At 45.2% G+C, this 25080-nt stretch overlaps 1 protein-coding gene across 1 annotated transcript; it reads left to right on the top strand.

The window, feature by feature from the left end:
• The first annotated feature begins 20742 nt into the window (after positions 1 to 20742).
• On the top strand, positions 20743 to 22226 carry LOC141107131 (carbohydrate sulfotransferase 6-like). Its single transcript, XM_073597881.1, has one exon. The coding sequence runs from the start codon at positions 21093 to 21095 to the stop codon at positions 22224 to 22226; it is 1134 nt and encodes a 377-aa protein (XP_073453982.1). The 5' UTR covers positions 20743 to 21092.
• The last annotated feature ends 2854 nt before the right edge of the window (positions 22227 to 25080 follow it).

Here is a 25080-nt window from a genome sequence, read left to right on the forward strand (position 1 = left end):
TTTAAATTTTTAAACAAAAAGTTCCATAAAAGGCTTGATCTAAGCGATTTAATATAGAAAACTCAATCCCCAGAACCACAATCTGTCCAGGAGTCTGGCTTTGTCCCAGGTATAGCGCCTGGCCTAAAGTCTTTGTCGTGACCCAAGCTCCTTTTCCCTTCTCTTGATACTTCTCCATGGCCACTGTTAGAGCATTAACTAAAGTGAGTCTTTCATCAGTCCTCACCAAATTTTTAAACTATGATTAGGCATTACTTTACACAGGTCTGAAACAATACATTTCATTGTCCCCTTCTGTTAAGTTAGCAAACTAATCACAGTCTTTCCTCATGAGTTTATTCCATAATCCACTCAGGACCACAACATATTCTTGTAAATGATTTTTGCCCACGTTGCCCTTGGGTAAAGAATTTTTATTCAATTTGGCTGCAGAAGTCACTTCCCCATACGGTCCTTCCAAGTGCCCAATAAGGTCCTCCACCTTGCTGCGATTCTTAAAAGGCAATAATAATACCTCTTGAAGTCACTTCCTTCTAGGGGGTTAAGCAAGTTGTATCTTATATAGCCTCAGCGTACTGCTTTTTCTCTCTACTCAATCAGATAAGGGCATGTTAGTGTTCTTATGTTGGCATATTCCTCCTTGAATCACAGCTGAGTGTGTGGTCCCACAGACTCCAGCACTTGACTTGAAGGAAGCTTCATGTTTATAGGAGATCCTGCTGGCACTACACCAAACAAAATGTAATAAAATATGCAGTGCTAGTTTTTTTTTAATTTGTTATGTACACAGACACTCCTTTATTTAATTTCCTCTTGTTCTCCTTACAAAGAGAATTTAATTGTTGCTTGCATACTTTCACTCTACGAAGGAAGAAACATATTCTGACAGCAACGGACACTAGTGACAGCCACTTTCTCACACGATTCAACATATAACCAATAGAAAAAAGAAGTAACAGAGGCGCATCTATGAGTAAATTACTTCAAAATGAATCACAGTATCAACTTTCCTTAACTGTGACTTGCGTATATGGAGCCCTTATTAGTAGGGGTCATTCCCTTGGTGTCCTCTCATCAGAGATTCCAGTTCCACTGCACCGAACTCTAGAGCACGAGCCTTTAAAACTAAAGTGGATCTTTGCCCTCCATATGATGATATGATGACCACCCATCTTCGGTCCTCTGCCCGATTAGGAATTTTTTTTTTTTTTTCTTTATTTACTTTTTTTTTATTATTATTAATTTGTCCAGCCCTGCTTACCCTTGCATGTCATTCACCTAGGCAAACAACATTCCCTGTCCCCCCTTTGCCTCCCAAGATATGAACATCACATATCCCAGTAGGCAAAGCCTTTCATTCACTAAAAGAGGAGCAGACGGGATTAGCAGGGCGTTATCAAGAGACATGCTGGCTGAACAAGGAACAGCTGACAGCCTCTCAATGACGCCATGGCAAAACATGGCAGCACGGGAGTGAGCGCTGCCAGAAAATGGGAGGATCTCCACTGGACAGCGCTGGATCCGCTGGGTGGGTGAGTATCTAAAATGTGCTGATCTCACCACCATTAACCACTTGAAGACCAGGCATTTTCTGGCACTTTTTGTTTACATCATTTTTTTTTCTATAAAATTACTTAAAAAAAATATTATTCATTTTTTTAAGACAAAAGGGAGAGCACCGGAAGTGCCACCTAAGTGCAGTATTAAAAACGGCTTTAATGGCAGGGTATCAAAACACACTTACAAAAGTTAAGAACATAATAGGCTCATCTGTATTGGTGGGGTCCCTGGGAAGGTCCTTGTGTCCTGATCCGGTCTCTGTGCAAGGCTGTATGGTTGTTCCGTCAGTCTGCAGCATGTCCTGTAGTTACCTTTTGTAAGTGTGTTTTGATACCCTGCCATTAAAGCTGTTTTTAATACTGCACTTAGGTGGCGCTTCTGGTGTTCTCCATTTTGTCTTTCTACATACAGAGCCAGCTCTCTGAGGACAGCAGCCTCCCTTGCCCTGCCATCATTTTACTCTTAAACCTCTGAACCATTTGATCTGCCAATGGACTAATGATCCAGTAAACAATAATTGTGTTTAGTTTGTGAGCACTGTATTTGCGCTTACAGTTATGCCCCGTACACACGGTTGGACATTGATTGGACATTCCGACAACAAAATCCTAGGGTTTTTTCCGACGGATGTTGGCTCAAACTTGTCTTGCATACACACGGTCACATAAAGTTGTCGGAAAATCCAATCGTTCTGAACGCGGTGACGTAAAACACGTATGCCGGGACTATAAGTGGGGCAGTAGCCAATAGCTTTCATCTCCTAATTTATTCTGAGCATGCGTGGCACCTTGTGCGTCGGATTTGTGTACACACGATCGGAATTTCCGACAACGGATTTTGTTGTCGGAAAATTTTATAGCAAGCTCTCAAACTTTGTGTGTCGGAAATTCCGATGGAAAATGTGTGATGGAGCCTACACACGGTCTGAATTTCAAGGTCCTATCACACATTTTCCGTCGGAAAATCCGACCGTGTGTACGGGCCATTACTGTTACCTTTTTTATACATTTTTTTTAAAAGCAGAGGCCATAGAGAATAAATTAGTGGGTTTTACAATTTTTTATGTTTTTGTTCTGACTTTGTAGCAATGTGGACTACAATTGCAAAGCATAGCGATTCCCCGTCATGTCTGTTGGAACTAAAAAAGGGATTTGTTGGTTCTAAAAAACAATACCGGGGTGTAGCTGCAGGCATCACCCCGGTACAACCACTTGAAGTCAAATGATGTACTGGGTAGGTGATTTGGCGGCAATCGGTTAAGGTAAGGGTTAAAAAAAGTAGGGTGGGGAGGGACAGCTTTAAGTTACCAGTGTCACCTTCCACCTTTCTCTTCTGGCAGGTGTACCTTTTAAATTCCTTAATTCACTTTAAAATTCTGATATTTTAATTTAAGTGAAGCCAGCATGTTGAGTGCTCATGCAATTGCTGGTGAGCAACTCGTCTAATCCAGCAATTAGCTTCCCTGCACATATCCAAACAGGAAAGATTTACTTAAAGTCCATTCAAGGTTCTCATTTTTAACTAAAGCTCTGATGAAGGGGCAGTTCCTCTGACCCCCAAAATGCATTGGCTGTCTTTTAGCACAATACAAATAAATGAAATTGGACTCTTTTATCTTGTTCTGGCACTCCTATGTATGCACATTTTCTTCTGGGAACCGGCTAGGGTACCCACTGGAGGGTAGCCTTGTCTGTCGTGAGCAGCCTAACCTGAGTCAGTGGGCTCTTCAATTTTTTTGTCCTCTCACTACTTCATGTAAACTTATATCAAAGTTCCAGCACTTCTTGGATGCCCTTTTTTCATTGCTGTTAAATTGGTGGTCAGCAAAAGGAATGTCCTCTTAGAGCAGTGGTTCTCAACTCTTGTCCTCAGGACCCACTAACAGGCCAGGTTTTATGTCTTACCTTGGGGAGATGCAGACTAGAATACTGCAATCACTGAGCAGCAAATGATATTACCTGTGATGTATTTCAGTTATCTTGCAAACCTGGCCTGTTAGTGGGTCCTGAGGACAGGAGTTGAGAACCACTGTCTTAGAGTGATGGTCAATGGGAATGAAAAAAAGTCCCCCTCACAATGATGGTCAGTGTGAAGCAAAATGTCCCTTTACATTTGTGGTCAGTGGGAGAAAGAGTGCGCCTTTCATTGTAGGTCAGTAAATGATTTTAAATCCAAAGAAAGTACAAGTACACAATACATATGGCGCTCCTAGTAGAAGTCCTTTGGTCCACTGGAACTTTCATCTGCATCTGTAGACCATCAACAGGGTAGAGGAATGGATGAGGCAACTGGATGGATGGCTGGAAGGCTGAACAGGAGAAGGAACTGAGACTGGAACCTCTGCAGCTTCCACAGAAGATCTGGGTAAAATCACCTCAAAGATCTGAACAAATTAATGGGATGGGCAACTAGAACCCAAATTAGGTTCAATGGTGAAAAATGTAAAATAATGCATTTGGGTGGCAAAAATCTGAATGCAATCTATACACTGGGGGGAGAACCTCTGGGGGAATCTAGGATGGAAAAAGAACCTGGGGGTCATAGTAGATGATAGGCTCAGCAATGGCATGCAATGCCAAGCTGCTGCTCACAAAGCAAACAGAATATTGGCATGCATTAAAAAGGCGAATAATTCCAGAGATAAAATGATAATTCTCCCGCTCTACAAGACTCTGGTCAGGCTGCACCTGGAGTGTGCTGTCCAGTTCTGGGCACCAGTCCTCAGGAAGGATGTACTGGAAATGGAGCGAGTACAAAGAAGGGCAACAAAGCTAATAAAGGGTCTAGAGGATATTAGTTATGAGGAAAGGTTGCAAGCACTGAACTTATTCTCTCTGGAGAAGAGACGCTTGAGAGGGGATATGATTTCAATTTACAAATACCGTACTGGTGACCCCACAATAGGGATAAAACTTTTTTGTGGAAGGGAATTTAACAAGACTCGTGGCCACTCATCAAAATTCACATTAAAATTGAAGAAAAGAGGTTTAACCTTAAACAATGTAGAGGGTTCTGTACTGTAATGCCCCGTACACACGGTTGGATTTTCCGATGGACAATGTCCGATCGGAGCGTGTTGTCGGAAATTCCGACCGTGTGTGGGCTCCATCGGACATTTTCCATCGGATTTTCCGACACACAACGTTGGACAGCAGGAGATAAAATTTTCCGACAACAAAATCCGATCGCGTCAATTCCGACCGTGTGTGGCCTGTTCCGACGCACAAAGTGCCACGCATGCTCAGAAGAAATTCCGACACGGGACAGCTCGTTCTGGTAAACTTAGCGTTCGCAATGGATACAGCACTTTCGTCACGCTGCAATGTTCAAAATGGTTTAATACAGCGCTCTCTCTTCTTCTTTATAATGTGACAAGAATTAAGTATATTTGATGCTCATATTCACACACACTTCTCACAAACTTATTTTGTTACTATTTATAGGGATTCCCTCAATATATTTTGATTTCTCACATCTGACAACATATTTTTTTTTTTTTTTTTTACTTTAATGTAGATTCTTTTTTTGTGTTTCTCTTTTTTAATTTTTTTTTTTTGGTGATTTTGATTTGTACTCCCGAAAATGTTTGTGTGTTTTTGGTGACAAGTTCCCACAACACCATTGATATGTTGTTCTATTTAATCTGTAGGAGATTGTTTGGTGTTGTTGTCCCTTGTTAATTTCACATTGTACTTTAGAAATGTACCTGAATCGTCACCAACAAACTGTCCTTTTTGGATGAAAACACACACAGGAGAGTAGAATTTACCTAAAAAATTTTTATTAAGGGCTCACAACTATAAACAAAGAGGGAGGCAACGCTGGAGAAACTGCAGAAGTGGGCGAAGCCTGGGACCCCCAGGGCACACATCAATTATTTAAAAGCAAAATTGGTGGCCTGAGGAGTCCATATCTAAGGGAGGGCAGTCTGGTCCAGAAGTCCCAGAGATCCGGAAAGCAGCAGATGACATCTGTGTCCCCAGGCTGTGGTCATACGAGAGACTGCAGCTTTTGTCAGACCAGACTGAACCCAGGGCAATCACTCTTTGGTCTTCCTTCCACGCTTCCTTCCAGGCTTTGGCTGTGGTGGTGGAGTTGTGGCAGCAGGAGGAGGAGGAGGAGGAGGATCGTCGATCTCAATGACATCCGTCTTGTGTGTCAGTTCCCCACTCTCCCCCTTACGTAGGACTTTATAAATCAGGTCCTCAGAGATCTTGCGTTGGCCCTCCTGCATGCCCAGCAATTTGGTGGCAGCCATGCAGGCAAAGGCCTCTTCAGGACTGGGGAAGGCTCTGAGGGACGCCGAAGCCTCCTGGATCAGCCTGTATGCTGAATCCTGCACAGGACTGGGAGTCATCTTCCTGGCTCGTTTATGTGGCAGGCGGAGGGGAGGGACCTGAGACTCAGTCAGGCTGCGACTTGTCCCAGGCTTCTCTTGGCTGCCACTTAGCCCCGCCTCCTCCTGGCTGCCACTAATCCCCGCCTCCTCCTGGCTGACACTAATCCCCGCCTCCTCCTGACTGCCACATTCCACAGCCTCCTCCTGGCTGAGGTCTTCCTGTGTATGAAAAAGGGACATAGTTTTAGTATTTTTTACATCAATCACACACATTTTCCACCTCCTGACTGCTGCAAATTGAATGTTAACAAATATAACAGACTATCCTTCTGAGCCCAGCATTTTGCATTCTTGTCCCAATTTTGGGTGCCCACTACTGTCTACTGATATGTAAAACACTTTTTTTAATCAGCAATTAATGATCAATAATAACATCTAGTAAACATCATTTATTTATTGCCCAGAAATCTGTAGAAGAATGCTATACCTGACTCCAGCTGGGCTCCTCCACTTCTTCCTGGCTGGAAGGCCCAGGTTGGACATCGGAAGCCTCAGCTGGTATGGAAGGAAGCGTGGAAGGAAGAGTGGAGAGGGATTCCCTGACTTCAGTGTGGTCTGACAGAAATCGCAGTCTCTCATAGTACCACAGCCTGGGGACATAAATGTCATCTGCTGCAGCTCCGGACCTCTGGGAATCTGTGACCTTCTTGCGCTCCCTAAGATATGTGCTCCTCAGGCCACCAATTTTAGCTTTTAAATAAGGGATGGTTGCTGTGGGGACCACCGGCTTCACCAACTCCAGCAGTTTCTCCAGCGCTGCCTGCCTCTTCTGTTTGTGATTATAGTAGGGGTGTCTCACTTGCCACAGACAGGGCAGCTCCCTGTACTTGTCAATGAACAGGGGCAGGAAATTGTGGTCGTTGAACCCATCCATTTTCTCTGCAAGACACAACACAAGACAAACCCTAATGTCAGGCCAAACTCCCCTAATCTTGTTACAATATAGGCTTCCCTTTCGAAGCAGTATAGGCCCAAGTTTAGATCCTACCTTCGTTAGCACGATCGGCATCTCCGATGCTCCTTCCTCCGCTCACAGATCGTACGTAAGACGCGCGCGTTACGATTTATACACACTGCGCATGCGTATAACTCCGCCCGCCCCTGACGTTCTTTCTATTCTATTCCCCGCCCCTTTTCGTTCGGCGCAGTGGAGGAAGAGCACATGGCGGATAGACAGCAGGATCGTGCTAATTACAGCAACGAGGAGGAGGAGGAGGAGGAAAGGCCGGAGCCTGAAACGTCCCGATCCAGAAGGAGATTAAAGGACTCAAATATGTCCTTTGGGGAGATGTTGGAGATGGTGGACATCCTGAAGAAGGCCGACTATGATGGAAAGTATGGGCCTTACCCCAACCACAATGTCCGAAAGGCCAAGATCATGGCGAAAGTGGTCAGGAGTCTGCACCGGAAATTCGGGGTACGACGATCGAAAGATCAGCTCAGGAAGCGGTGGTCGGACCTGAAATTACGAGACCATGAGCAGTACAGAAAGATCCGGAGAGTGCTGCAAAAAAAGTAAGTAGTTGTCCTGTGTTCCTATTTTTTTTGTGTTTATTATTTTATTCGTGCTGCTCCATGTGCTTTTAGGAACTGTTGTACAGTTTAAAATGGCAACTTTCATGTTCATGGGCACATTATTCGTTCGGATCACACATTTTTATTTCGGACAATAAAATACCATTGTTTAGGCCGTATGCATTTGGCCACCATTTTGACGTCCTATACTTGTCTTCAAAGAATTTGGTTTTGTTACTAGAATGAAATGCAAACTAGATTGTGTGTAAGGAGAGGACACTCAGCAGCTGTTTTCACATCTGGACACTGGAGCACTAGTGTGGGACAAAAGAACACCATTTTTATTAGGGGGGGCACACAGGTGCTCCAGTGTATACTATAGGGGGGGCTACATCTGTGAAGCTTGTACTAAACAGGTAAAGTATTGCAGGTTGACAAAGGACACTAAAAAAGCTACATCTTGGAACTCGGCTAAAATAGATAATTGTACCCCACTTCCAAGCAATGTTTCCTATTTCTAGTTCTGCCATCAAATATCTGTGTGCTAATTATACCATTTTTGTTTTACATAGGGGAGAAAAGACTCGGAGGACACCCCTCATCCGAGGAGACCAGAGCCCCCCCCTCTGGAAGAAGGTGAAATCCCCCCAACACAAGCTGAGCAGGTGGAGGAAGATGTGGTGGAACTAGTCACCACAACAGGTGAGTGTCTGCGACCACAGGCTCAGATAAGAGATGGATGGCGGCATATTTTTTAGACCTAATTTATTTTGGGTTTCCTCTCTTTTTAGGTGATCGTGAGGTTGTGGATGAAGATCCTTTCACATCCGAAAGTGCCCAGATCCTGATCGGGGAGATCATGGGGTGTAATTTACAATTGGAAAACATCAAGCAAAACATCAATGATGTTATTCCAAAATATAAAAACATCATTGATGTTTTGGGGCGAGTTTAAAACCCCTCCAAATCACGTTCTTCTTTTGTGTGCTACAATGTGCTAAATGTTTTTGTGATTTTTCCCAAAGCCAAATTTGGAAGATGCACACAGTGTGCCAACATGTGCTATCTGCCATCACAGGAGATCAATAGACGCGTTTTGGGGGTGCAACCCCTTCCTCAATAATAAAGTAGCGGTGAGGAAGGGCTTTCTCCCCCAAAACATGTCCCTTGATCCCCCCTGATGGCAGGTCGCACATGTTGACATTGTGAAATTTGTGTGCATCTTCCAAATTTGGCTTTTCCAGGGGTGATTTCACCCCATCTGAACGCAATATCAAACACAGTTCCTAAATACCCATGTCTGATATTGCCTTCCAGTTCTACCAAATGTGAACTTTGTAAGATCAAGATTTGTGTCTTTCTTGTGGGTTTTACACAGGCCTGTTTTCTATAAAATGCACATTTTGATTTTGGATAATGACACCACAAAAATTGTTATACAACAAACATGTTGGTTTGTCAGAAAAACCTTTGGTAAATGCACATGTGATTGTGCAGGTATTAAAAAGATTGTTCAGAGAGCGCATGCACGAGAGCTCCGTCATGGCTGCTTGAGCCAAGAGCTCCGCTCCACCCCGGACCACCGAGCCGCACACCGGCCGCCTCAGCCCTATAGCAGGCTAAACATTATCACTCCCGAGTAGGGGAACGTCCCGGGAACCAGAAGGAATGTCCGGGCCCCCGGCGAGACGCGATCTCGGCCCCCAATTCTCCTCAGTCAGCGCGGACGGGAGTCCCAAGATGGCCGCCGTCACGGACGGACCGACACAGCAGGCAGGCATCCACTCCAGGACCCAGGAGCACAGGCCAGTACTTTCTCCCCCGACCCTGTCATATGCTCAGGCAACACAGGGACCCCCCCAAACACCCCATGTACACCTGCAAGGCCATACGAAACCCCAGGCCGCAGCAAAGGCCTCCACTGAGACTCTGAGCCTCACACAACAGGAGCTACGCTCTCAGGCCCTCCCTGCACAGGCCCATCCTCCATCTTCACTCTCCCAGCAACCAAGCTTCTCAGTAGCTGACCTCACAACAATGCAGGCAGACATGTTTGCTAAATTCTCATCCCTGCTAGAGAAAGGTCTGGCTAATACAGCAAATCAGATTACCAGTACTATTAAAGCGGACCTGTCCAATTTGGGCGCCAGAATTGAAGCCATTGAGGACAAAGTGGAATGCACAGCCGCGAGAACCAACCAAAACTCTGCACACCTCATGACCATTCAGGATCAATTAGATGTTGCCCTTTCTAGGATCGACGAGCTCGAAAATCGGTCCAGAAGGTATAACTTTCGGATCAGAGGCCTCCCCGAATCTTTTTCGGACATCCCCTCCACGGTTCAGGACATTATTGCAGCCCTTATTCCTAGCATACCCCCCCAACGTCTTGAACTAGACAGAGCACACAGGTCTCTTGGTCCCCCTAGACAAGATGGATCTCCAAGGGACATAATTGTCAAGCCGCACTTTTTCGCGGTTAAGGAAGAGGTCATGCGGCAATCCCGACAAAACCCGAAGCTACTACACCAGGGTCACCAGATCCAGATTTTCGCTGACCTCGCCCCCACGACTATCCAAAGACGGAGGACGCTAAAACCCCTCCTCACGGTACTCTCTCAACGGGATATCAAATACCGCTGGACCTTCCCCTTTGCAGTAAAGTTCACTTTTCAGGGTAAGACCCATTCCTTTGCAAGCCTTCAGGAAGGTGAAAGACTGTTCCTCGCACTCAGGCTTATCTCCCAGGAAGCTCCAATGGACTTTTCGTCTTCTTCCTCGGGCTCCACTAAACGTCCTCCTCCAGGCAGCCCTGTATCTCCACTCTGGCTAAAGGGACCTTCCAAGAAGAGCAAGGACGGGAGACCGCCCTAAGGACCCCTTCTCGTACCTTATCCCTTCAGTCTCGGCAGAGGCATCTTTGGGCCGACTTTTCCCCCCCTGTTGACGGAGCAAGTGCTCCAAATCCTCTCAAGTCTTATGGACATGACAATCCACACATCCAGGTTCTCATCGAACTTCACGGCCTCACACAACGTTTTCTACTTCCAAAAGCTGCTTTGTTAACGGAGATTTGAAACAAACACTTACCACTCGTTGCTTCACCTTCTCTACCTCCCGAACCAGCTAACATTTTCAGAGGAAGTAGCCTCCCACAGAGTATTAGCTCCTCAATGAAGTCCCCGGTTTCTTGAAGACAAAGCTCCGGTTCACTGGACTAGATTCACGTAGTTCAATAGGATATGTCATATCTTAGTCCAGGTTACAGTCTAGGTTTAATTCAAATACCCATCGTTCGTACCCCCTTTCAGGGGGTTATACGGTTAGCTGGGCCATGAAGGCCTTCCTTTTTGAATGGTTATCCCCCTGGCATTCTCCCCCTCATAGTTAGATAGGGGGGGGAGGATTCTTCTGATTGTCCAGGAGATGGGATCCTCAGGGAATTTGATTTTTTATTCCTGCCCGGGTTGTTTATTGTTTCAGGTGCTTATAGCCCAGTTCCTAGGGCTGTCCACACAATTTTTATGTTTTTCGTCTTGGTGTGCATATGTTTTGTTTGAAATTTGATATAACAAGGGTCCGGGGTGGAACCCTTGTGCCTCCACTCGATCCCAAAGAACCTTTTGAGTCCTTTGGTGTCGGAACTTCGGACGGCCCTCTGGGCACTCTGAAGTTGTTATTGGGGCTATAGCGAATTGCGATTCGCATAACTCCAAGGGTACACTCCAAGTACCCATGTCGTTTTGTATGTCTTTACCTGTTAGTAAGTCTCATAACTCTCTTTTCCCCATCTCTTTCTTTCTCTTTCTTCTAGCCATCCAGGGGGGGTTTCCCCCTGCGCCCCGGAGTCGGTCCTCCACGCAACCAGGCCTAAATCCGGTATGAGAAGACTCCCAAGGGTAAGTGACTGGTTGGTTTCTAGCTTCTATCCCCTCTGCTCCAATGGCTGACCTGAATGCGAAGAGTAATGACCTCAAAATAGGTTCTCATAATGTCCAGGGCCTAAACTCTCCCAGGAAAAGGAGACTGGCACTGGATCATTATAAATCCCTAAGACTCGATGTGGTGCTTCTGCAGGAGACGCACTTCCCCATCCGGTACACCCCCAAGTTCATACATGCACACTTTCCATCATTTTACCTAGCGAATGCCCCTAACAAAACGAAGGGGGTGGCTATTCTCTTCTCTAAAAATTGCAAATTTACACATCTCTCTGATTTTAGGGATCCGGAGGGCAGATTTATTTTGGTGAAGGGTACCCTGGAAGGTGTTTTATATTCCTTCGTCTCCTACTACGCCCCAAACAAGGGCCAAGCGTCTTTCTTCCAGGACCTGTTCTCATCAGTTGAACCGCTCCTGGAAGGCAAAGTCATCCTGGGGGGGGACTCAAATGTTGCGTTTGACCAGGGTCTAGACAAAACTAAGCCCCCTAAAGACCAACTCACACGACCATCCAAACTCAGTACTAGGATCGCCAAGATGGTTCACGCTCAGGGTCTGGTGGACACATGGAGAGAAATGAACCCCAACAAAAGGGACTTCACGCACTTTTCTGCTCCCCACCAGTCCTACGCGAGAATTGACCACATCCTCACCCAGACTGCCCTCATTCCCTTGTTTACCAGGGCGGCAATACTAGACACCGCATGGTCAGATCATTCATTGGTTCTCCTTACTTTGAGAAATGTTCTGTCTGGGAGAGGAGGTTTCTACTGGCGACTAAATGAATCCCTTCTGGCTGACCCTAGTATAACACAAGAAATAGCAAAATCTATTAAAGAATACTTCCTCTTTAATGATGTGGAGAACATATCCCCCGAAACCTTGTGGGCAGCCCACAAGGCAACTATTCGAGGAGTTATAATTAGGCTAGCGACCAAATTTAAGAAGGAGCGTTTAATCGACATACTTAGCCTCGAAAAATCCTTCCTTCAACTAAAAGCGGAACACAAAAATAACCCGTCTAGAACCCTCCTAAGCAAACTTGATGCCACTAGACTTGAACTGAATCTCACTTTAACGGCTAAAGCAGAGAAAAATCTTAGATGGGGAGGAGCCAAATTTTACTGCCACAAAGATAGATTTGGATCAATGTTGGCAGCTAAACTCTCCCCTAAATTTCGTTCTCTCTCCTTCCCTAAACTGAGGATAGCAGGCCAACCTCCGACAGCTAATCCGGCCAGTATTATGTCTGCTTTTCACGACTTTTATACTAATCTTTACAACCCTCCCCAATCGGATAAAGGGCCATTAGATAATGAGTTTATAAAGAATCTCCCACTTCCCTCACTATCCAGAGAGTGTAAAGACTTAATGGAGGCTCCTATCACGGAGGCCGAAATTAAAGAGGTTATTAAAGGTTTAAAATCTGGTTCCGCCCCTGGACCAGACGGCCTCTCAGTCCCCTACTACAAGGAATATGGCGCTATCCTAGCCCCGTACATGGCGAAGTTCTTTAACTCTAAAAAGACGGGATCCCACCTTGAAACCCAACTAAATACTGCATTTATCTCAGTGATTCCCAAACCCAACAAAAATCATGAGGAAGTTGAGAACTACAGGCCCATATCTTTAATTAACAATGACCTCAAAATTCTTACTAAAATTCTTGCCAACCGCCTTTCCTCTTTCATCAATCTCTATGTACACAAGGATCAGGTTGGTTTTATTCCTGGTAGGCAAGGACCCGACCAAATTAGGAGAGCAATTGATATAGTATCCATTCTACAGTCTAACTGGGAAGGGGGGCCGAAACAAGAAGGAATGATCCTCTCGCTGGATCTCCATAAAGCTTTCGATTCGATCGAATGGCCTTACCTTTTCTCCATTTTGGAGAAATGGGGATTTGGTCCCAACTTTTTAGGGACTCTAAAAGCCCTATACTCCTCCCCTCAAGCGGTGATTCGCCTGCAAGGTCAATACTCTAAACCCCTAACCATTGCAAGAGGCACTAGGCAGGGATGCCCTCTTTCCCCCCTAATTTTCGCTATCGCGATTGAAACGCTGGCAATAGCAATAAGAGCAGATCCCAACATTCAAGGGGTCGCCTGTGGTGACCAGGTCCACAAATGTGGATTGCTTGCGGACGATATGCTCCTCTTTATCACATCACCGACCACCTCCCTTCCAAACCTGTGCAAACTCCTGAAAGACTTCTCTAAGGTCTCTGGACTGAAGGTCAATTATGCCAAATCTGCAGCTTTAAACATCTCCCTTAACCCATCCATTTTGGCATCCCTGCAAAGTGCCTTTGAATTCAAATGGAGTGACTCATACATTGACTATCTGGGGATAAGGCTCACTGCTAAGACGGAACTCCTTTATCCAACTAACTTTCCTCACACATACCGCAAACTGGAGGCAGACTTATCCAAATGGGCTAAAGGGGGCTTGTCCTGGTTAGGAAGGATCCATGCAGTCAAGATGACTTTACTCCCTAGAATCCTCTACCTTTTTAGAGCCATCCCAATAAGCATCAATAAAGAACACTTGAAAGCATTTCAAAGGAAAATAATAAAATTCATTTGGGGGGGGGGGGGTACAGACTTCCACAGAGCACTTTATACTTAAATAGACCACAAGGGGGCTTGGGCCTACCGCAGCTATTTTGGTATTACCAATCAGCCAGGCTAGCTCAGATCTCGTCGGTTTATGCGAAGACTGAAAGACCGGACTGGATACAGATTGAGAGACAGGCAGTACCCTCCTTCACTATCGACTTCCTCCTATGGGTCCCCCCAAAAAAACGTCCACCCATTTTATCCCCTATCCTCTCACAATCCTTTCAATTATGGGATTCTCTGAGAAACCATCAATCCATAACCTCCTGCAAACACCCCCTGGCTCACATCTTCAACAACCCTGACTTTCCCCCGGGAACTGACATCAAAGCATTCCGCTGGTGGTTGGACAAGGGGATGTACCGGATAGGACACTACTTTACACCAATGGGGCCCATCACCAGAGCCTTCTGTGTGAATCAACTAAAGATGCCAAACTCCGAATTCTTTTGTTTCCAACAGATCAGACACTTCCTCACTCAGTTGGGTAAAAACAATCTCTCAAACAACGCATTCACCCCTTATGAAATATGGTGTGGACAGGCTACGGAGCAGAGGGGTGGAATCTCCACCATCTATCAGTCACTCTCAGGTCAGTCCACCAAGACCTCATACATGACAGCTTGGGAGTCGGACCTTTCCTTGGAGTGGGACCTGGAGAAGTGGAGGGTCTCCTTTAATAGGGCTTACAAGAGCATCTTAAACATTTCGCTGGTGGAGTCCAGTGTGAAGCTTATCACACGTTGGTACCTCCCACCGGATAGACTGGCCAAAATGTTCCCCTCCACGGACCCCAGATGCTTTAGGGGCTGTCAACTTAGGGGATCCCTGGCCCATATCTTCTGGGAATGTCCAAGATTGAGACCTTTCTGGAGCAGGATTTTTCGCATGATCAAAAAGGTTACTGGAGTCCAGATCCCGAGGTCCCCCGCAGCTGCCTTATTGAACGACCACTTACCTAAGACCCCCAAGCAGGCCCGTAAATTGATTCATTTCATTTTGCTAGGAGCTAAGCTATCTATTGCTAAGGCCTGGAAGCAGCCCAGGGTTTCATTTAAAGCGGCTATCCGCAAAATCTCTTGGATCATGGCCCAAGAAAAGCTAGCCAGTACCCTGCTCAACACCACACAGAAATTTGAAGCAGTTTGGGAACCGTGGGCTGATTTCATAGGCATTTCCCTAATTCCAGGGGTCCAACCATGATGCGTGGGCCTGTTTCGGGGTCGGGGGGGTTCCCTCCAGTGGATTGGCTCTCGACTTCTCTTTTCTCTCTCTCTCTTTTCCCCCCTTCTCATCTCTACCTCTCCTCTTTCCCCCTTTTTCTTATTTCTCTGATTGTTTTAACAAGATGATGCTTTGCCTGTTTAATTCATGCTGTAGCAGGGTCCCTCGGGGGTCGTACTCCCAAGGGAAGCACTCGAAGTAGGCTTTCCTGCCCTGTTAGATACCTAGAGACTTTTTATATTTTAGAAGTGAGGGTTGGGGAGTGATCGGAGAGCTCCGATCAGGCACAGTGTGATCCCAATCGGGGTGCTGTCGGTCTCTCCTCCCTCCCCTTCCCCCAACCGGTCCATATCTCCGGGTTATAAGGTTCGTGCTAACGAAAGTTGGTATAGGAAGGCTCTACTGTACTGTATTTACCAGAGACATGCTTATATCTACAGTCATAAGTTTGATTTGTTACCCCAAGGGGACTCGCATTTGTCTGTTGTATTATCCTGCATTTAATGCTGATGACTTGTAAACGCCTTTTTTTCTCTGAAAATTCAATAAAATACTTTGAAAAAAAAAAAAAAAAAAAAAGATTGTTCATCAAGAATGTGTGGATTATTGTCTCAACACTACAACACTTTTGGGGTGATGTAATTGTTGTTTTTTGAGAAAATGGGGGTAATTTCCTAAGGGGAAATCCACTTTGCACTACAAGTGCAGTTTCAGTGCAGTTGTAAGTGCACTTGTAGTGAAAAGTGTCTTTGCATTTAGTAAATAACAGCCAACAGTGCTTTGTATAAGGTTACACAATCACGACATTTTCTGCACTCCACACATTTCTGTCAGGGTCAGCTCAAACAAACACAAGCAGTAAATGTCCACAAAGAAGAGCCTGGGGGGAGATGCCTGTCGAGAACTTGAGGTCCTGCAGGCTTCTCCCTGTGGCCAAATACCGCAAGGTAGCGACCAACCTCTGCTCCGCAGTGATGGCTTGCCTCTTGCAGGTATCCTGCCTGCTGATATAGGGGGTCAGCGAAGCCAACAAACGGTGAAACACGGGGTCCGTCATCCTGAGAAAGTTCCTGAAATCATCAGGATTATTCTCACGGGTCTCACAGAGCAAAGGCATACGAGAGAACTGGTCACGCTGAAGCAACCAATTCTTGGTCCATGAACTCCTCCCCACCCTGTTCATGGACTGGACTTGTGTCAAGGTCAGGACCCCAACACCAAGCCCCCGCACAGCACGAACTCTACGAGGAGTACGCATGGCTAAAAAACGGTCGGCTGCTCAGAACGAAGTAACAGAACGCACTGAAGAACAGCAAGGCCTGTGAAGAGCGACCTGAAAAACAGCAACGAGCAGGCAAGATCACACAGAAAACTCTGATACGAACTGACTGCACGCACTGAAGAGCAGATACAAACCCACAAGCACAAACTGAACGGCAGAAAACGATCTGAAAGCCACGAGTCTGAAAAAGCGCGAATCGTCTCTCACCAAACTTTTACTAACACGAGATTAGCAAAAGGAGCCCAAAGGGTGCCGCGCTTGGTTCTGAACCGGCCTTTTCTAGTCTCATCGTACGTGGTGTACGTGACCGCGTGGTTGTCGATCGGAAATTCCGACAACTTTGTGCGACCGTGTGTAGGCAAAACAAGTTTGAGCCAACATCCGTCGGAAAAAATCCTAGGATTTTGTTGTCGGAATGTCCGAACAAAGTCCGACCGTGTGTACGCCCTATAAGAGTGGCAAGGATGTGGAATTCCCTTCCACAGGCGGTGGTCTCAGCGGGGAGCATCGATAGTTTCAAGAAACTATTAGATAAGCACCTGAACGACCGCAACATACAGGGATATACAATGTAATACTGACATATAATCACACACATAGGTTGGACTTGATGGACTTGTGTCTTTTTTTCGACCTCACCTACTATGTAACTATGTAATGTAGAAGAAAAGGAATAGCATGGCGCTGAGGTCAGTATCAAATAAAAATCACTTTACTAAAATAAGCAGCACACTTACATTGAAGCTAGCATGAAACAGCATGGATAGGGAACACTTGAGACCAAGCAGCTGTGATCAGTGTGAGGCTGTAGGTATTACTAAGGAGAGCCAGCTCAAAATATGGATGTTAGTGGCGGCGTTCTAAGCTTCACATGAGAATGACAGCTGTCAAAATGCCTGGTGGATGTCGGGAGAGGGGGTGTCGGTCTCTGTTTGCTCAGTGATGCCTACAGCCTCACACTGATCACAGCTGCTTGGTTCAAGGTGTTTCCTTTCCATGCTGTTTCATGCTAACTTCAGTGTAATTGTGCAGCTTATTTTAATCAAGTGATTTTTATTTGATACTGACGTCAGCGCCCTGCTGTTCGTTTTCTTCTAGTGAGTGATTTTAAACTGAGCACATGGCATTATGCATATTGCCCAACAAAATCCTGTAATCCTATCTGCCAAGTGTCAACTATGAAAAAGGGAGCATAGGATTCTTTAAACCTCCTGGGATACTTACATCTTGCATCTCAGGAGGCTTCAGGGAAATTCCAGGCACATTATGCATGTGCCTGACAATCTCTGACACATGTGCAGTGATACGCTATCAGAAGGCATGGTGCAAGAACCCTGAAGAGGCGTCTGGCCCCCTGATGACATTAGTGGAGAAGGTGGTGGCCCAGGACCTGGGATTCGGTGGTGGAGCAGCAAGTTTCACCAGACAGCACTGGATTTGCTGAACACGTGAGTATGATTTTTGAGGATAACCAATGGTACAGGTAGAAGAAGGGAAATAAAACCTAAAGAGGAATAAAGTTCCTTTTTAATGAACACAGTGGGGTGGATTAACTAAAGCTGGAGAGTGCAAAGACTGGTGCAGCTCTGCATAGAAACCAATCAGCTTCCAGATTTTATTGCCAAAGTATAAAGTGGTTCTAAAGGCTCAAGGTTTTTGGAACTAAACCCTCCTATCGTTTTCAGCCAAGGAAGTTGCCATCTTGGCCTCGGTTTGATCTTTAACCGCCATGGTGCTGCACATGTGGTCAGTTATGACACCAGCCATTGGATGGTTTGACAGTTTGTTTGAGAGCACAACCAATGTGACAGTTATATAGCCCGACACATGCCAGGAATGTAACTGTTTTTTAAACTGTTAAATCGATGGGTTTACTTCCACTTTAATGCATTCTATGCATTGAGGTAAAAACCTTCTGTGTGCATCTCCCAACTCCACCCCCCCCTTATACTTACCTGAGCCCCATCTTGATCTAGCGATGTGCAAAAAACCATTGTCTCTCCTGGGTCTCTCTCTGCTCATTGGCACACACAGCAGCGGGAGCAATTGGCTCCTGCTGCTGTCAATCACAGCTAGTGAGCCAATGTAGAGAGAGTTGGTGCAGGGCCAAGCTGCGCTCTGTGTGAGAATTAACACACAGAGTGTGGCCCAGGAGCAAGAACCAAAACGACTGCACAGAGCAGGTAAGCATAACATGTTTGTTATTTAACCACTTCAATACCGGGGACTTTCGCACCTTCCTGCCCAGGCCAATTTTAGGCTTTCAGTGCTGTCACTTTTTAAATGACAATTGCGCGGTCATGCTACACTGTACCCAAACTAAGTTTTTATCATTTTGTTCCCACAAATAGAGCTTTCTTTTGGTGATATTTAATCACCTTTGCGATTTTTATTTTTTGCTAAACGGAAAAAAAAAGCGAAAATTTTGAAAAAAAATTAAGTTTTTCTTTGTTTTTGTTATAAAATTTTGTAAATAAATAAGTTTTCTCCTTCATTGATGGGCACTGATAAGGCGGCACCGATGAGGAGGCACCAATGAGATGGCACCGATGAGGTGGCACTGATGGGCACTGACGATGGGCACTGACAGGCGGCACTGATAGGCAGCACTGATAGGTGGCACTGATTGGCACTCATAGGTGGCACTGGTGGGCACTGATGGGCAGTGATAGGTGACACTGATGGGCACTGAAAGGCTGCACTGATGGATACTTATGGGTGGCACTGCTAGACGGCACTGCTGAGCACTGATAGGCGGCACTAATTGGTACTGAAAGGCAGCACTGATGGACATTGATGGGCACTGATGGCTGGCACTGGCACTGGATTTCACTGATAGGCATCACTGGCACTGGCAGGCATTTTTCATTGGCACTGATTAGCAGCTGCATGGGCACTGATTCGTTTTTCACTGGTGGTCTAGGGTGGCATACCTGGTGGTCCAGTGTGGTGGCCATCCCTGGTGGTCCTGGTGGCATCCTGGTGGTCCTAGGCGGGCATCCAGGGGGGCTGCGCTCATAAACAATCAGCACAGACTCCCCCTATCAGGAGAGCAGCCGATTGGCTCTCCTCTACTCGCGTCTGTCAGACGCGAGTGAGGAAAAGCCGATCAACAGCTCTTCCTGTTTACATCGTGATCAGCCGTGATTGGACACGGCTGATTACGAGGTAAAGAGTCTCTGTCAGAGACTCTTTACCTAGATGGGAGTTGCGGTGTGTCAGACTGACACACCGCAACAATGATCGCCACGTAGCGCGCCCCTGGGGGTGCGTAGCGGCTTGATATCCCGACGACGTCATATGACGTCCAGTCAGGTTATCACAACCACTTTGCACTTTGTGGTTAAAAAAATATATATATATTTCCTTTAGAATCCCTTTAATTGAACCAGCTGAAGTTAAAAGCTAATTGGTTATGCAGAGCTACACCAGATTTTGCACGTAATAGTTTTAGTAAATCATCTCCAATGCAGTATTTTTTATAGCTGGATGAAATTACATTTTAAAGTTTTAAATATATCTAGGTAAAACTTTTAGTTTTGGATAGTGTAGAGAAAGCTTAGAACCACTTTTCTTTTCTCTTATTGTTACCCAGGGCTCTGTAACTGTTTCGATAAGTAATGCCCTGTACACGCGACCGGTTTTGCCGTCGGAGTAAACTCCGAAGGTTTCTCCGACGGAACTCCGACGGAATTCCGCTCAAGCGGTCTTGCCTACACATGGTCACACCAAAGTCCGACCGTCCAGAACGTGGTGACGTACAACACGTACGACGGGACTAGAAAAGGGAAGTGCAATAGCCAGTAGCCAATAGCTTCCGTCTCGTACTTGCTTCAGAGCATGCGTCGTTTTTGGTCCCTTGGAACAGCATACAGATGAGCAGGTTTCCCGATAGGAATTGGTTCTGTCGGAAATATTTAGAACATGTTCCATTTCTAGGTCCGTCGGAATAAAAAAAAAACAAAAGTCCGATGAGGCATATACACGATCGGAATAGACGATGAAAAGCTTCCATCGGACTTCTTCTGTCAGACATTCTGCTCGTATGTACGCGGCATAGTCAGGAAGTGAAGGCAAATCCCAAAAAGCAACACAGAAACAAAAATACTTTTTTCATTAGAGTTGAAGAAGGTTAATCACCCATCAGCTTTTTTATTGCTATGTGTTCCTATTGCAGATTTGTCCTCATTTCCTGTCTGATGAATCATTTTTTTCTGTGAAAATAAGTGAGAGCAATCCTAACAGAACCCTAAAAAGCAATCACGTATTCTAATCCTTCACAACTTTATCCAAAACTAAAAAAAAAAAAGTTTTGGCTGGACATAGTCTATAAATGGTTTCTTCTCAACTTCATCCAAAACTAAAAAAAAAAAAAATTGGCAGGACATACAGTATTCTATAATTGATCATAGTTATTCATCTGCTGTATTTCCCATTTACTAATCTTTATCATTTTTTACTCTTTTTTACAGCTCTTGTTTCTCACCTCTCATTGGATTTTATACTTCCTGGCCTTTCCTGGTCATTCCACATTGCTACTTGGTTTCTGATAATGTCATCACTTCATAAATATTTCTTAATCTGTGGATCTCTATTTTTATTTAATTTATCCCAATTTGTTCTTTACAAAACTCTCTTCTTTACACACTCATCACACTCTGCTCCCAAAAATAAACCGGTCCATCTGCTTGTTGTGTCATCCTGGAGATCAGGTTCTTCATTCATTGGACAGATCTTCAACCATCACAATGATGTCTTCTACCTCTTTGAGCCTGGACATCCCGTCTGGATGAAGTTTCAGAATGAAAGTTCCGAGCTGCTGCATTTTCCCTTAAGAGATCTTCTACGATCACTTTTCACCTGCGATGTGTCCCCTCTTTATCAGTATCTTCCTAAAGGTGGAAAAATTGTTTCTGAATTATCTTTCTTTGCAGAAACTCAAGCACTCTGCACCCCACCAGCTTGTTCAGCCTTTATGCCTACCGAAGGCTATGACCGCTTGAAGTGCCAGCTCTGTTGCATGAACACTTCACTGGATCAAATGGGAGAAACATGCAAGACATACAGCCACGTGGTAATGAAAACAGTCCGGATTTTAGACCTTTCTATTCTGCTTCCCCTTTTCCGAGACCCCGCTCTTGATCTTCGCATTCTGCACCTTGTAAGGGACCCTCGAGCTGTTGCTTTTTCAAGGCAATCCTTTGATCTCACAACTGATGATAGGATTGTACTTAAGAATGAAGGAAATGAAAATATTACTATAAGCAGGGCTATGGAGAAGATTTGCAAATCTCAGGTTGACATCAACAGAGTGGCTAAAGCATCTGAGGTGCTGCAAGGACGATACATGGCAATTCGAAATGAGGACCTTTCTAATGAACCTCTTAAGAACGTTAAAAAAATTTACAATTTTGCTGGCCTCCATCTAACCAAAGACCTGGAACAGTGGGTTTACAATATCACCCATAAGGAGGTGTCAGATGAAAATGGGTTTATGACTTTCTCAAGAGACTCTTCAAAGGTGGCCCAAAAATGGAGAACTGCTATGAACTTTCATTTTGTAGAACAGATTCAACAGAACTGCATAGGCGCAATGAATCTGTTTGGTTACAAACCAGCTAAATCCCAAATAGAACAAAATAATTTGACTTTGGATTTAGTAAATAAGGAATGGTCATTGGAATGAACTAAACTAAGTGTCAATGATCTCGGTTTACAACGCATCTCAAATTTACTCTCCCTACAGATGCCAATGTAAAGAGTCCTCATTAGTGAATTTGCTTAAGAATGCAGCATGATGAATGGATTTGCAATGGCTATGACAGACCTATAGAGGTGATATGGTAGAGGGGGGAGGGGAAATTTGGGGGGTGTGATTGGTGAGTGGTGATTCAGGAGGATTTGTGTTGGGAGGGGGATGGAAGAAGAGAATTTGTGCTAGGACAGTCGATTTGGGGGGGGGGGTTGTGCCAGAAGAGGTGATATGGTAAAGGGGAGGGGATTTGTGCTACAAGGAGGGCTTTTTTTGGGAGGGGGGAGGATTAGTGCTAGTAGGGACGATTGAGTAATGTTTGTGCTAAGAGGGGATTTGGAGTAGAGGGGGAGAGAATGAGTGCTCTGAGGGGAGATTTGAGGAGTGGAGGATTTGTGCTATGAGTGGTGATTTGTTTGGGGGGGATGCATTTGTGCTGTGGGGATTTGGGGGATGGAGGGGCAGAGATTTGTGCTGGGAGGGGGGATTTCAGCAGGGGGGCAGTTTTGTACTGGGAGGAGGGGGGATTTATGCTTAGGGGAAATCATTCAGATTAGTGCCCAGTTTTTTTTTTTTGGTGGGGGATGGAATTTTGCTGACACATAATGCTCATTCAGTACATGTTGGGGGGCGGGGTGCAGTTTGGCATGTTCGCCCTGGGCTCTAAGTTACCTTGTCCTGGCACTGCATCCATTCACTAACGTCCCCTGAAGATGTGCGTTGGCACGAAATGCATCAGAGCAAAGCTATAAGCTGAAGTCAAGCTGCCACTTCCGGTTTCGGATCTGTCGGCCATCTGAGTAAGTGCACTGCTGTATATACTTTTCCTGCTTGGCATCTGGATGTTTTTTATCCTTTTTATGTGATTCTTATGCATTAGTAATAAACGAATACACTATATCTGGCCCATTTTGGTATGTGGCTCAGTGCGCGAGCGCTTCTTTTCCATCAAGTGGCGTTGTGGGCTTTTCCAAATCTCTCCCAGTGGTGGGCTGCTGCTGCTACATAGGGATGAGCCGAACACCCCCTGGTTCGGTTCGCAACAGAACGTGCGAACAGGCAAAAAATTAGCGAACACTGTTAAAGTCTATGGGACATGAACATGAAAAATCAAAAGTGCTAATTTTAAAGGCTTATATGCAAGTTATTGCCATAAAAAGTGTTTGGGGGCCCGAGTCCTGCCCCAGGGGACATGTATCAATGCAAAAAAAAGTTTTAAAAACTGCAGTTTTTTCAGGAGCAGTGATTTTAATAATGCTTAAAGTGAAACAATAAAAATGATATATTCCTTTAAATATTGTGCCTGTGGGGGTCTCCTTTGTCTGCCTGTAAAGTAGCGCATTTTTTCCATGTTTATACCAGTACCACAGCAAAATTACATTTCTAAAGGAAAAAATGTCATTTAAAATTGCTTGCGGCTGTAATGTATTGTCAGATCTTGGCAATATAGATACAAATCATGTAAAAAAAATGGCGTGGGTTCCCCCCCCCCCTCAGTCCATAACAGGCCCTATGGGTCTGGTATGAATATTAATATAACATTTTTTTTAAAATGATGTGGGGGTCCCCCCCAAAATCCATACCAGGCCCTTCAGGTCTGGTATGGACTTTAAGGGGAACCCCACGCCAAAAAAAAAAAGAAATGGCTTGAGGGTCCCCCCAAAATTCATACCAGACCCTTTGTGTCTGGTCTCTGGTGATCACCAGATCTGGTGGTCATTTGTGTTTGGAGGCTTTTATTCCTTGTTCATCTAGTCCAGAGGTGTCCAGACTTTCTGAACAAAAGGCTAGTTTACTGTCATTCAGACTTTAAAGGGGCCGGACTGTGACCAGTGGGAGTAGAAAGTGTCCTTGCATCAGTGGGAGTAAGCAATGCCCCATCTTCGTTATTGCAGGAGAAATAGTGCCCCGTCATTGGTGTCAGTGGGAGAAAAAGTGCCCCATTGTTGGTGTCATTGAGAGGAATAGTGTCCCAATGTTGTTGTCAGTTGGAGGAATAGTGCTCCACTGTTGGTATCGGTGATACTGTAGGTATGGTACCCCATCATTGGTGTCAGTGGAAAGAATAGTACCCTATTGGTGTCAGTGGGAGGAATAGTGCCTCATTGTTGGTGTCATTGAGAGGAATAGTGCCCCATTGTTGGTGTCAGTGAGGAATAGTGCCCCATTGTTGGTATCGGTGATAGGAAAAGTACCCCATCCTTGGTGTCAGTGGAAAGAATAGTACCCCATTATTGGGAGGAATAGTGCCCCATTGTTGGTGTCAGTGAGAGGAATAGTGCCCCATTGTTGGTGTCAGTGGGAGGAATAGTGTCCCATTGTTGGTGTCAGTGGGAGGAATAGTGTCCCATTGTTGGTGTCAGTGGGAGGAATAGTGTCTCATTGTTGGTGTCAGTGGGAGAAATAGTGCCCCATTGTTGGTGTCAGTGGGAGGAATAGTGCCCCATTGTTGGTATCAGTGATAGGTATAGTATCCCATCATTGGTGTCAGCGAGAGGAATAGTGTCTCAAGGGCCAGATAAAGACAAGCAAAGGGCCACATCCATCCCCTGGGCCACAGTTTAGTGACCACTGATCTTAAGCAGGCCATACACGGTCGAATTTCAAACAAATTTTCTTTTCAAAAATCAGAAAGTTCTTTTTTTTGGTGATCCGATGGTGCCTCCATAAAGAGTACCTGTCACCACCTATTACTGTCACAAAGGATGTTTATATTCCTTGTGACAGCAATAAAAGTCATTACATTTTTTTTAAACACAATTTATAAATGTAAAAATAAATAAAATAA

This window comes from Aquarana catesbeiana, linkage group LG09 (genome assembly GCF_042186555.1).
Source record: "Aquarana catesbeiana isolate 2022-GZ linkage group LG09, ASM4218655v1, whole genome shotgun sequence".
Lineage (NCBI taxonomy): Eukaryota > Metazoa > Chordata > Amphibia > Anura > Ranidae > Aquarana > Aquarana catesbeiana.

Bases quoted from the DNA above. Each gene is read 5' to 3' on its own strand.
- LOC141107131 (XM_073597881.1), top strand. From the start codon at position 21,093: ATGTCATCACTTCATAAATATTTCTTAATCTGTGGATCTCTATTTTTA.